The sequence below is a fragment of the Cornus florida genome, unplaced genomic scaffold (assembly GCF_030987335.1).
Source record: "Cornus florida cultivar Cherokee Brave unplaced genomic scaffold, ASM3098733v1 CherokeeBrave_3.0.0_Hap2_Chr05, whole genome shotgun sequence".
Taxonomy (NCBI): domain Eukaryota; kingdom Viridiplantae; phylum Streptophyta; class Magnoliopsida; order Cornales; family Cornaceae; genus Cornus; species Cornus florida.
The window spans coordinates 46,141,148-46,154,029 of record NW_026775575.1 but is presented as its reverse complement, the minus strand read 5'-3'; the positions used below and the strand labels follow the sequence as shown (position 1 = coordinate 46,154,029).

The following is a 12,882-nucleotide window of genomic DNA, read 5'->3' as shown; positions in this document are numbered from 1 at the left end:
TTGCAGATGATACCCTGGTTTTTTGTGATGTGTCTCAACTTCTATACTTGAGGTGTGTATTAACTTGTTTTCAGGCAGTTTCCAGGCTAAAGGTCAATGTGGCTAGGAGTGTGCTTGTCCCAATAGGGAATGTTCAGGATATTTCCTCTTTAGCTGCAGTCCTTGGATGCAGGGTGAGCTTATTCCCTATTCCTTATTTGGGCTTGCCCCTAGGGGTCTCTTCAAGGTTAGTGGGGAGTTAGGATTCCGTGATTGACATGTATGCGAAGAGATTGGTTGGATGGAAGAAGCAATACTTGTCAAAGGGGGGTAAAGTTACTCTTATCAAGAGTACGTTATCGAGCCTTCCCACTTATTTTCTTTCTATGTTCCAAATCCCTTGTTCCGTTGCAGATAGGATTGAAAAAATTCAAAGTGATTTCTTATAGGGAGGAAAGGGTGATGAGTTCAAGTACCTCCTTGTCAGATGGGAGGGAGTTTGTAAGCCTGTGAAATTGGGTGGACTTGGAATAAGACGTTTAGTTCCTTTCAATCAAGCTCTCTTGGGTAAATGGTTATGGAGATATGGGAGGGAAAGACATCGTTTATGGCGCAGGTTAGTCTCTTGTCGGTTTGGGGAAGAGGCTGGAGGTTGGTCTACACATCCGGTTACCCTGGTGGGAGGAGTAGGGATGTGGAAGGCTATTTGGAAGGGCTAGGATGTTTTCTATGCTCATATCAGATTCAAACTCCGTGATGGTCGTCGCATTCGGTTTTGGGAAGATCTTTGGTGTGGGCATCAGCCATTTTCTCTTATATTTCCTAGATTATTCAGTATTACTGTTGATAAACACGCCTACGTAGTTGATTGTTATCGGCTTGATAGCAGCGGGATTACGTGGGATGTGCATTTTCGACGCTCTTTTCAGGATTGGGAGATGGACGAGGTATGTGTTTTTCTGGATCTTTTGTATCGGCAGGAGGGTGTTGGCAGAAGTAATGATGTTTTAATTTGGGCTCCTTCTTCCCACGGTCATTTTGAAGTTAGTTCCTTGTTCTTATGTTTGTCTAATTTTGTTAATCGAGGCTTCCCGTGGAAAATTATTTGGCGGTCTATGGCTCCAACTAGGGTGGCTTTCTTTGTTTGGACAGCTGTGTGGGGAAAAATTCTGACAATTGATAACCTGAGAAAAAGGGGCAATTGTATTGTTAATCAGTGTTGTCTATGCCAGGATGATGAGGAGTCTGTTGATCACCTCCTTTTGCATTGCCCTGTGGTGAACGACTGTTGGAATCTTATTTGTTGGGTTGTTTGGCATGTGTTGGGTTATGCCACGATCTACTAAGGAATTAATTCATGTTTGGAGAGGATGTCGAGTGAGAAGAGATGTTCGCGATTTCTGGAGAATTGTACCACATTGTGTATGATGGTGCATTTGGAAGGAGAGAAATAGCAGAATGTTCGAAGGGAAAGAGTCGCCTACGGCAATGGTCAAACTTTACATTCTTCGTTCACTTTTCAATTATGTGAAGAGGAGCTTTTGTTCTTCTTCTGATGATTTAATTACTTTCTTAGATTCTTTGGGGCCTTGTTCCCGGGTCCACTTTTGTATTTGGGACGCATTCTCATTTTGAACGCCTTTTTTTTATGTTATTTTTACTTATAAAAAAAAAATTTATATTTAAATATGTTTATTCCAAATACAACTTCATGCATTAAGAACATGTTTTTTACGAATCAAAACACATATGCATTGTGCTGTCCCCTAAAATGAGTCATGACAGAATTAATTTTGGTGAGTTGGGTATTAAAGAGTTTTTTTCCCCCCTCTTTTATGTATCTTCAAATTCTGATTATGCCCTTGGACATAGGTATGACCATTAACTAACTAACCAAACCAACTTTTGAAAATAAATCAAAAGTTAGAGACTCTGGCTATTGTTATGAAATTTGCCGACACTGAATTCTAATCCTAACAACTACAATTTCTATAGACTGATTATTTTTTCGCCTAATACCCAATGGAATATAGGGTTGACCAGTTGTCTTTGCATATCCACCTTCGATGGAATATGGTTAAGTAGTGGTCTTTGTATATCCACCAGACATGATAAGTGTAAAGGCCATTGTCCAGTATTGGTCCCACCTATGTAGGGTGATTGGAGTGATGCATGAGCCAAAACTTATGATGAGTTCTTTAATTTCTTTAGCAAGGAAAAGAAATGATAAATAAATCAACTTGTTACACCAGTAATGCCAATCATATCAAGTTCTTTACGGGTTGTCTTGAAAAGTTTCATCTTATAATAATGTTCAACTTGGGGTTAGACTTATCAAAAAAAAAAAAAAATGTTCAACTCGGGGTTAGCAATTTTGGATGCCAGTGTATAATTACTGCCTTCACATTTGACTAAGTTATAACTTGATTATCAGTGTATGACCTAATATTTCAATGTGACTGGGCGATTTATTTATTTTTAAACGATTCCAAACCATAGTTCTTCTGATATTAACCATGTTGGGAAATGATTGAAAATAGATTCAGCAAGACCTCTTTTAAAAATAGAAGTGATCTTCATTAACTGAGATCAACCTCCTCTCTTTTTGTGTGTGCGCCAGGTTGCTGGCACTTATGCTAGTGTGTGAACTAGACATTTTCATCAACTGAAAATTGAATGGTTTTGACTCCATTTTTGTTCAAATCCCTTCCATATGGTAAATTATTTCCGCTCTTTTTGTAGGTGTGAAGTTGGAATTCAAGAGCTTCCAAAAAATTCTGCTTTGGGAAGATTGAGGGGAAGTGACAACGTGGTGAGCCACTCTTTGTTTTTCTTCTCTCTCTCTCTCTATGTTTTTTTTTTCCTCATGTTCTTTTGTATCAGTGTTTTCTCTTTTTGATTGAGAATGCTTAGCCATTGATTTTTCACTCGGTCAAGAAAAATGGACTTAATCATCACGAGGATTATATTATTGTTGAAGTAATTCTTTTTATGTTAGTATTGGTGATTTTATTTTGTCGGGAGTATGAGGATCTTCTAGGAAGTTCTCTCTCTCTCTAAAAAAAAAAAAAAAAAATACCTGTGGTGGGGGGAGGGTGGTTTTTGAAAGTAGTTCAATGCCGTTGTGAAAGGGTCAAAATATTTAACATTTGGTGCTTTAGGAAGGTTTAGGTTAAGAAGAAACCATATCCTTACAAGAGTGGTAGAGGTAGACGATAGGGAATATATACATAATTACATATATAGATATATGTTATAGGTGGACAGGGAGAGGTTAAAGTGAGTTTTATTAGTGACAAAGGAAAAGCTCTATTTCTGATGCAGATTAAAGTCTTTTAATTGAGGGACATAAATATACAAAATTCCTCCACTCAAGTGCCAATGGAATGACCAGGATGAATTTATTAAAGACTCCGTGTGAGGAGGGCATGGGTAAAGAGGTGGTAGCTAAAATTTGTAGCAATTTGTGCTTTGAGAATCATTACCGTACATCTGTTCCATGTTGTGTGTGCATTTATTATGTCCCTTAGGACAAAGACGTTCATTTTCCATGGCTCCATTAAAGGGCTCTGATCTGGATGAACTACCAAACATTGTCTATTTTATGCAAGGTTCTTATGAATAGACTCAGGCCCCTACTCCTGAAGTTAGTTTCAGCCACAGAGTTTTGTTTCTTTCCTGGTTGGCAAGCTGGTGACAACATTATACGTCAAGAACTGCTTCATTCTACGAAGAAGAAAGGGAGCCTTGATATTATGAATTGACTTGAAGAAGGAATGTGAGGAAGTCGTAGCTTTTAGAATCTGCTCTTCGAAAAGTACTATATATCTCTCCTTCTTATCATAATGTTTACCAACCCATGAAATACTTGGGGGGGAGAGAGTATATGTGTGTGTACTTAAGTGGTTATATAGAAAAAGATTGTGGAAGGTATGAAATGGTGCATGGCAACTGTTAACAACCATCTACTACAAAAGCTCAAGCTGTTAGAGAGGGTGTAACTTAAATTTATAAATCCTTCAACGGCAACCATTGTGCGTAAAATACGGTATGGGGAAAAGACGGATACGGGAATGTAGGAGTATAATTCGATTATGAATTCCGCCGAAAAAAAAAAAAAGGTAGGAAACAAAAAAATAAGAAGATGAATAACTTACGTGTGTGATATGTTGTATGGGTTAAAAAATTCGGGACCCAAAATTCGGCTACACACATGTTAAACTTAAGAATCTGATGTCATTCTCCAAACAACTCCTAACCACAAAGAGTGTGTATATATATATATGTATATTTCTATACAGCTATATGCCATTAAATCATAAGTTCATAAAAATCATACACAACTGAGAATTTGATCTAGAATCTCCCATATATATCATATAAAAACCCGAGTTCATAAAAGTCTCCCATATATCTATATATGTATGTAATCTAATGTCTTTCTCGCATGTTCTTTGAGTTCTATGACATAAGTCGATACACCCATATTTCGACGTTTTATATATTCCATTACTTGATCAAACGTTCCTGATCATGCTTTGTAGTGATGAAGACAACAGGATTAGAAAAAATAAAATTAGAGAGATAACAAGTCTTCTCTCTTCACAAAGCCTTCATTGTTGACCGCTGGTCTTAAAAGAGTGAAAGATGATGGCAATTCGAAGCAAAAGATGGTAATTTACGCCTTCCTATGTACCTGTTTATAGGTTCTTAGCCTGGTTACTTGCATCCTTGTAATCCTGTGACGCCTGTGGGCGTATTAGCTATGGTGTGAACTAACAAATTGAGCTTAATATTGATGTTGCCCATCTCATTGCTTAGGACTTCCATTGTAGCTCGATCTTCATATGACATATCCTAAATCATGCCCTAGAGTGTTGCATGATAATAAATGCGTACACTTGTCAAGATGTGACATTTTGATCATCTCCTTAAACAATATTGGCTTCTATTATTTCCAGGCATTTTTTGTTATTGTGGGGGTGTGTCAACCTACCTTCAAAGGCATCCCCTGGACTGCTAAAAAGGATCTTGCACAACATGTTACATGTAACTTGTGCTTTGCATCTGATGTGAATTCTCGTAGCATTTAGCAAGCAAGCTCTTGACACATGAGCTTTCTTGGAGAAGCCGCATGGGAAATTGAAATTGTCAATTGGGTTGATACCTTGGCACCATGTGACGAGTGCGGGATGTCACATTAGTATCACCTAGAACAAAGGTGTGAAGTGCTCGCACCAAGCGCAGAGTTTAAAAAACATTACAACATAGTTTCATAAATAAGTGAAATCCAATTATTTTAAGGAATATGCAAATTCACAATTCAAAACCTCTTCTATTTTCTTGATAGGGCTCTAAGAACCCTCTCATTATACATCTTCACCTTTAAAGGAATGCAGAAGTAAAAAATTTCTTGTTTGCAGATCAGTATCAAAATGTTTCAGAATGACCTTGTTATGTACTAGTAGCCTCAGAGTTACTGCAATCATTTCTAGTGGTAAATGAATAGTATCCCTAAAGCATTAAATCCAGAAATAAGTAGCTACTGAATTACACTCGTAGAGGCATTTGCTGACCTAGAAATGACAGTGATCTCCTCTTAAGGTTAAAACTTAAAACAATAATTAGGATTTTTTTTCGAAGTTAAAGCAAAAACATGCGCACCCATTATCCACAATATGTCCCTAGTGGGACTCGAACTCTCAACCTCCCCGGGGAGAGATCATACCATTGGGCTAGAGGCCCTTTGGTCATAATTAGGAGTTTTTGCCCCTAGAAACAATTACTTTCCCTTTCTTTTCTTTTCTTTCCAGAAGAAGAAGCTCTTGTATCCTCTTTTGACTGCACACGTGACTGTTAATACAATTTACATTTCATGGTAGTTTCCAAAGTTACTATGGCAATGTACCGAAGTTATATATCCTTTTCTTTTCAAATTTATTCTTCTGATTCCAGCAATATGCATCCAAGACACCTGTATTGAAGAGTTTTGTGAAATCTGACCATTTGTATTCAATGTTACTGCAGTTGGAGATATATAGTCGGTGTTATAGTGAACAACCATTGGTTATTCAAGGTGCTGGAGCAGGCAATGATACAACAGCAGCTGGTGTTCTCGCTGATATAATTGATATTCAAGATCTATTTTCCTGAGAAGACTTTTTGTGCCTTGCTCTGTAGAGACTCGGAGCCCAAGTGGAAAGGTCTGTTGTTTATCAAGGCAACAAAGAGATACCATAGTTTAAAAACTGTTGGGTTACTGTACTTAGAGACAGATGAGATAGTTTTCGGAAGTTTTTCTTACATGTAAAATTTTGAAAAAATCTAGTAATTTATTTTAATATTTATGAGGGTACATCGAGGTTAATCTATCGATTTGGCGAATCCATCTGAATAAAGCTGGAGGATATTAATCTCATACATGGATAGACATGGGTGCCATTTTCTTCTTGTATTGTGTCTGATAAATCAAGTAGTCAGTTTGGGAAATCCGAAACACTATCAGATACTTTAAATACCATTTCCATCGAAAAAACATCAAACTAAAACATCGAATTCAAAAGAAAAACTAATGGCATGTATTTATTTGGAACTCAGAAGCGTTTGTTACGACAACAATGATGTTCAAAATTCAGTACAAAGAGATGGTCCAGCTGCCATTTATAATAGAGGGATATTTAAAATTCAGCGACCTCGGTACGATCAAAGTAGCAACCAGTAGGACCTCCTTCGGGTAGAAGAGCCAGCATGACAGAACCTTTAGCTCCCTCTTCCACTGTCAAAGTCCCTGTATGCCAATTTATATCTGTATTAACATATCCAGGATGGACACAGTTGATTAACATGTTAGGGTACTTCTTGGCAAGAACTCTGGTATAGGCATTAAGGGTGGCCTTTGATACGCTGTATGCAGGCAGCATTTTTGACCATCCATTGGCTTCGAGCTCGTCTTGCTTAAAATCATGCAAAAACTTTTCCACTATCCTATCAATTTTATCTTCTGTCAGATTGTCTATATCTGCTAGTTCTTTCCTTGTCTCCATACTGGGAATCCGCTGCAAAAGAACAAGAAGTTGTTAGATGATACCTTGTCGTGAGACTTTGTTTTAACTTTCGGTTTTGAGAATGTGTAATTCCAACAGGTGAATGAACCGAAGCAAATCTGTGCAAATTGTTCCAGTAAGAGGATATCTATCCGAAGAAGATGATCTCTACTTACCCATAATTCACCGCGGAGGGAAGAGACATTTACTATCCTTCCTCCGCAAGTGGAAAGCTGTAGCAGGGGAAGAAGAGCTTCTGCCACTCTCTTGCAACCATAGTAATTGATGTTCAAGCATTGTTCTGCACTTGCATAGGTTGATTTAATCACACCTTGTACCAAATTGGTTGCCTTGCCTGAGAGCTGTGTTGAAAAAAATTGATCATAGATTATTAGTGTCCAGTTGGTGTTCCCTGTTCAATGAAAAAACTTGAGCAATCAACAGTTTTAACTTACCCAAGAAGTTGGATCTATGTTTAGGGCCCTTAGGCCATCCTCATCAACTATCACTCCAGAAGCTCCAGCATTGTTTACCTGTACAACTTAATGACTTGAGTTTTCAACCTTTTTTCCATATCCATCATTTAGAAATGGGTAAAAGGGCAAAAACCCTTGTTATATATGGAATGTGCAAATACTCTCTCGGTGTTCGAAAAAATACTTCCTCCCTCCGTCCCAATTTAGTTGTCAATCTTTCTATTTTTTGTTGTCCCAAGTTAGTTGATTATATAAATATTCGAACTTGAAAGGGTAACTTAGTAATTCTCAAAGGAGACAGCGTAAGTCCCCATAAAAAGTTATACTCCCCAAGTGTGACATCTAATGTGGGAAAGAGGGAGTCCATTTCTCAAATTGAGCAAATAAGGACATTTTGTCACTTTTAAGACAAATACCTAAAATGCCCTTAAGACAAAATAAATATAAAAAACATTGCTTTCAAACATTGATTATTAAGGGTATTATGGGGTTTTAGTAAAAAAAAGGGTCAAAATTGACGGTTAAGGGTAATTTGCACATATTTTCAAATGTTAAGGATTTAATGCACATATGAAACTGCTCACTGCACATATTTTTATATAGCAGGAGTTTTTTTTTTTAAAGTTACCCTTCGAGAAATATTAATCCTCTATATGTAGCCCTAAGATATTTTCTCAACTCTCTCATAGAACCAATTCAACTTTCAGTTCTTGGTTATGTAATCTACAAACAACTTAAAAGAGTACAATTCAAACCAAAACCAAATAATTCCAGATAAAAATAGAAAACTAGATAGTATCATTAAAGTCCCTGTAGTTTCAGAGAAATGGTTGTTCCAGAACTTGCACTAGAGATAATAACATCCTTACCAAGATATCAAGCCTTCCATATTGAATCTGTAAAAATTTGGCCAAGGAATTGATGCTATCAGGGTCCTGAACATCAAGCTGGTGGAAGACTACATTTGATAGACCTGACTCATGGAGCGACGCCACGGCAGCTACACCCCTCTTCTCGTCTCTGGCCGTTAACACGACCGTCACGCCGGAGGTTGCAAGCTGCCGGACAGTCTCAAGTCCAATGCCCTTGTTTGCACCGGTAACCACCGCATACCTACAACACCAATCTACAGATCAAACATCACAAGGACAAAAAAAGGCGAAATCAAAAAAGGTTTAGCTCAGTGCAGGAGGGTCCGGAAGGAATTGATATATTCAGTCTTACCTCATATATGTGAAGAGAGTATTTTTTTTGTTTTAAACCCGTGACATCCGAGTCACAATAGAATAATCTTACAGCTGTGTCAAGACCAGCCCTCACAAAAAAACTGTGAAATTGAAGTGCTTAAAAAAGTTACTTACCTCTCTGGTGCTTGCTTTCCATGGTCTCCCATTTCTGCACTCATTTCAATGTGTGAAGAGTCTCTTCTTTGGTTTGTTGTAGCTTGTATGCTAAACCTAATTGAACTCAAAAACTTCAATATATATATATATATATAGATACTATTTGCAAGCTATAACTTTTATAGCTGAATCAAAAGTCCATATTTGTGTACTCTATTTGTCTTTTAATGGGCAGGTACTGCAAAAGAGAGGCCTGATTGTGGCATAATAGTAATAAAATTATAATCATGTGGTCAGATTTTTGGATCGTCCATTAATTTTTTTTTTTTTTTTTACATTAAAATTCAGGTTTTATAAAATAAAAAAGTCAATTGCTTTGGTCGTCCACAAAACATGACCCAAGAGGTTATATAAATCTACTTTTTTTTCTCAAGAAAGAACAAATTTCCAGGGAAAAAAATGCCAAACTTAAGAGTCTCCATTGTTGATTTCACAAATAAGCTGGTGGTTGCATTTCTTTGCGGGGCTTACAACATCACGTGTTTGACTTTCATTATAGTAGATTAAGGTTTTACATCATAACTCCAATTCAACATCTAATTTAAGTCAGTAAAGTGAATATTCAATAAATAGAAAATTATTTTTATTATGTAATTTCGATATAATTTAAACAAGTAAGCTTTACTTAAAATGAGTAAACATTCTAATCGAAGGTGATATTAATCATCATTATACCTTAAGATTCAAATAAGTATCAAAGAAGTTGTAAATTTACAAATGGTATATTAAACTTAGATGCTCAAAAATTTCAGATCTTAAACTAGCTTGTCCCATGGATCTGTGTGTCTATATATATATATATATAGAGAGAGAGAGAGAGAGAGATCCATACCTTAAGGAGCTGGAGGATACTTGAAAGGGATAAAAAGCCGGTACCCAGTGGAGTAATGATCTCAAAGAAGGAAAGGAAAGCCCACTAATGAATGGGGTTGGGCGGCGAATAAGTCAGTTTCATGGGAAGGGTAAAGTAAATCTCAGTCCCAACCATCACGCGACAACCCGTACGATACCAAACGCCACCCTGTCTCCAGGACTTTGTCACTACAATTATTTAGTATTGATTAGGGCTATTATCATAAAACCCACACAATTTTTAAATTTTGATCATAAACTTCTAACTTATTTTAAAAAATTACATACATTTTTAAAAGTGATCATATTGTCCCTACCTGACCGGTTACTATTTAACGTTAAATTAAAAACTAAAAATTATTTTTAAAAATTACAAAAATACCCTTATGGGTTGTTTTCTTCACATCTCTCCCTCTCTCTAAAACAGACCCAGTTCTCATTCTATCCCACACTTCATGGGTCTTTCAATGCTTCTACGACTAAAAATTGTTCACTGCCAAAAAAAAAGTTAAAAGGTTGATGTTAATGGACTTATGACAGAGATTTACAGTAGTGATATTTACAAGATACACATGTAAAGGTGTTAATTTACATATTTCGTTCAAGAGAATGACTTTGTTTCACTCATGAAACAAGTCCGTTGAATCATATCAAATGGATAATTCAGAACCTACCTACCATTCTGATTAACTGTGAAGTGTTCTCACCAACTAAACAGTTCAAATCACAATACAATTTCATTTATGCCTAGGTTTCCCGAATCCGTAGAAGATCATTTTTTTTTTCTAGGTTGGGGTTGGGTTACTATTTTATTGCACAATCAGTAGAAACAAATGAAATTTAGTATTGTAGCTTCCAACTGAAATTAATAAATTATCTTGAATAAATTCCACATCTGACTGTAGAATTTAGCGGGTGTTGGGTGATTTTGGACTAGGGTTTGTTGAGGCGTGAAGAATGATCGAGAGGGAAGCCATTGAAGTGGGTAGTGGATAAGGTGTTGGTTTTTTTTTTTTTTTTTTGATAAAGTGGCGGTTAGGGTTTGATGTGTCTGGTTGAGAGAGAGAGAGAGAGAGAGAAAGAGAGATGGGTGAGAGTTTTAGAGAGAGAGAGGGGGTGAAGAAGAGAACTCATAAGGTTATTTTTGTAATTTTAATAAAATATTTTTTAGTTTCTAAATTAACATTAAATAGTAAGGTCAAATTTGTTATTTTATAACCCGGTTAATGGGTCAGATATGGATATTGAAACAATGTGATCACTTTTTAAAGTATAGAGGGTTTTTTGAAACTGGTTGGGGGTTTATGATCAAAATTTGAAAGTAGTGGGGGTTTTATGATAATAGCCCTATTAACTACAGTCACACGTGTAAGGTTTGCTCTATTGAGCCACGTGAAAGTTAGTCCTTTTTAAGAATGATACCACCTCAAGTTTGATAAAGTTAATAAACATGTTCTGCTACATTTGACACTTGGTAAAATGACATTATTGCCATTTGACTTGTTAGTTGACCTATTTGAATTACAAAATTTTTTTTTTTTTATCTTTATAAGTCATTTTATTGGACCAAACTAATCCTCTCTAACATATTTTTAGATTAATAAACCAAGCACCACTGTAACGACCCAAACCCAATGGTCTAAATCGTTAACGGGTCCTTACTTGAACCCGAGGATTTACAAAGGCCAAAATGGTTATTATGTACTTTACTATGAGTTAGGAGTCATGATGAAGTTATACTAGTCATTTATAACCATATTGGATCATTAAAGAATGGTAACTCCGACTTCGGGTTCATACCAGAACTTTAGGCTCCAGAGGGGTAAAATAGTTATTTCAAATTAAAATTATAAAATAAGGTTGATGTCAATGGAAAGGTGGTTCAAAATACATCAATCTAGACTTAAGGATGGCCTAATTCGGGTTAGAAATAACCAAGTTATAATTGTTTAAAGTTTGGTCAATTCTGGTGATTTTGACAACCTTAAATTTCTAAGTCTGGGAAAATCCGATTGATTGGATTTAAATCCAATTGATCGGACCGAGAGCAGATTCTGGCATCATTTGAAAATTTTCTAAGTGTTGGAGAATCCGATCAATTGGATTGAAATCCGATTGATCGGACTGAACTCGGAAATGGACATGGGCTCCCAAGGGAGCTTTAGTTTGTTCCCACCTTGACATTATGGTCATTGGCACATTCATACAACTCAAAATCTGTCCCAAAACATCCACACACATAAATACATTGACAAAACAACGTCCACACATCATAATTGATCCATATTACATCATCATAGCCAAATTGAGGCAAGTTTGATAAATATACATAACCGAGTCAATACCTCTACATTACCGTTGGAATAAATACAAAATATTACATGATTTGTAATAATCCTAATTTAAAAAGGATAGTTTCGGCATTTTAGTTATTGTTTTATTACATTTTTATCTGATTATTTGCTTATTTGACTAATTGTTTTACTTATTATTATTTAATTGAGTTAATTGGGTTAATTGTATTACTTTTTTTATTTAATTGAATTAATTGTTTTAATTGTTTAAATAGTGTAATTGAATTATGCGTTTTATTTAAATGACTTCATTGGTTGATTTGATTCAATTAAAATATATTTGGGGTTTTATATGTCTAGGTAATCACGTATTGGGTATAGCCAACTTAGTTATAAATTTAATTATTTTTCTTTTCCTTCTCTGAGCATAATTACGATTAGGGTTTTATGGTTTTCTTAAGACTATAAATATTTAAGTACGTCTGTCTAGGGTTGGGAATACCCTATTCACGTACAAAGTGATTTGAGAGGAAAATAGAGGGAAGCTTGAGAGGAAAACAGAGAGGGATTTAAGAGATAACCAGGGAGGCTAAAGGAGGAAGGAAGGGATTGCTTTTGGATTGAACCAATAGCAATGGAGGTGTTGAACGGTAGTCTAGAATCTGTCGGAAAACTCAGAGACGGTGGTTTAAGGTTTCAAAACTGAAACCGAAGGTGAGTTCCTATTCTAACTCATTCCCTTAAACCTATGTTCTGTGCATGCCTAGGTAGTCTCCAGGGTTTTTAAATTGACATTAAAATTGATATTTTAATCATGTTTAAATTGAATTTAAAT

General features: G+C 36.0%; 2 protein-coding genes across 4 annotated transcripts in view; one reads left to right on the top strand and one right to left on the bottom strand.

Moving 5' to 3' along the window:
* Positions 1 to 6,397, top strand: part of LOC132306391 (uncharacterized) — a 32,061-nt gene extending 25,664 nt beyond the window's left edge. For both annotated transcript variants that reach the window (XM_059803772.1, XM_059803771.1), the window contains exons 11-12: positions 2,722 to 2,791; positions 6,007 to 6,397. In XM_059803772.1, the coding sequence (XP_059659755.1) occupies positions 2,722 to 2,791; positions 6,007 to 6,132 (196 nt within the window). In that variant the 3' untranslated portion in view covers positions 6,133 to 6,397. The remainder of the gene's footprint in view (positions 1 to 2,721; positions 2,792 to 6,006) is intronic.
* Positions 6,398 to 6,534: 137 nt separating this feature from the next.
* Positions 6,535 to 9,910, bottom strand: LOC132306392 (short-chain dehydrogenase/reductase 2b-like). 2 transcript variants are annotated; one of them, XM_059803773.1, is made up of 6 exons: positions 9,734 to 9,910; positions 8,860 to 8,955; positions 8,368 to 8,611; positions 7,478 to 7,555; positions 7,199 to 7,384; positions 6,535 to 7,034 (listed from the first exon to the last, which is right to left on the bottom strand). In XM_059803773.1, exons 2-6 carry the CDS (start codon positions 8,901 to 8,903, stop codon positions 6,657 to 6,659), a joined length of 930 nt encoding a protein of 309 aa, XP_059659756.1. In that variant the 5' UTR covers positions 8,904 to 8,955; positions 9,734 to 9,910; the 3' UTR covers positions 6,535 to 6,656. The 2 variants fall into 2 exon arrangements, with proteins under 2 accessions (XP_059659756.1, XP_059659757.1); XM_059803774.1 differs by having other exon boundaries at positions 8,860 to 8,949.
* Positions 9,911 to 12,882: the final 2,972 nt, after the last annotated feature.

Coding starts and splice junctions, on each gene's coding strand:
- LOC132306392 (XM_059803773.1), bottom strand. CDS start 8,903: ATGAGTGCAGAAATGGGAGACCATGGAAAGCAAGCACCAGAGAG. Junction 7,556..8,367: donor ATGGAAGGCTTGATATCTTG/GTAAGGATGTTA, acceptor TAAGTTGTACAG/GTAAACAATGCTGGAGCTTC. Junction 7,035..7,198: donor CCCTCCGCGGTGAATTATGG/GTAAGTAGAGAT, acceptor GTTCTTTTGCAG/CGGATTCCCAGTATGGAGAC.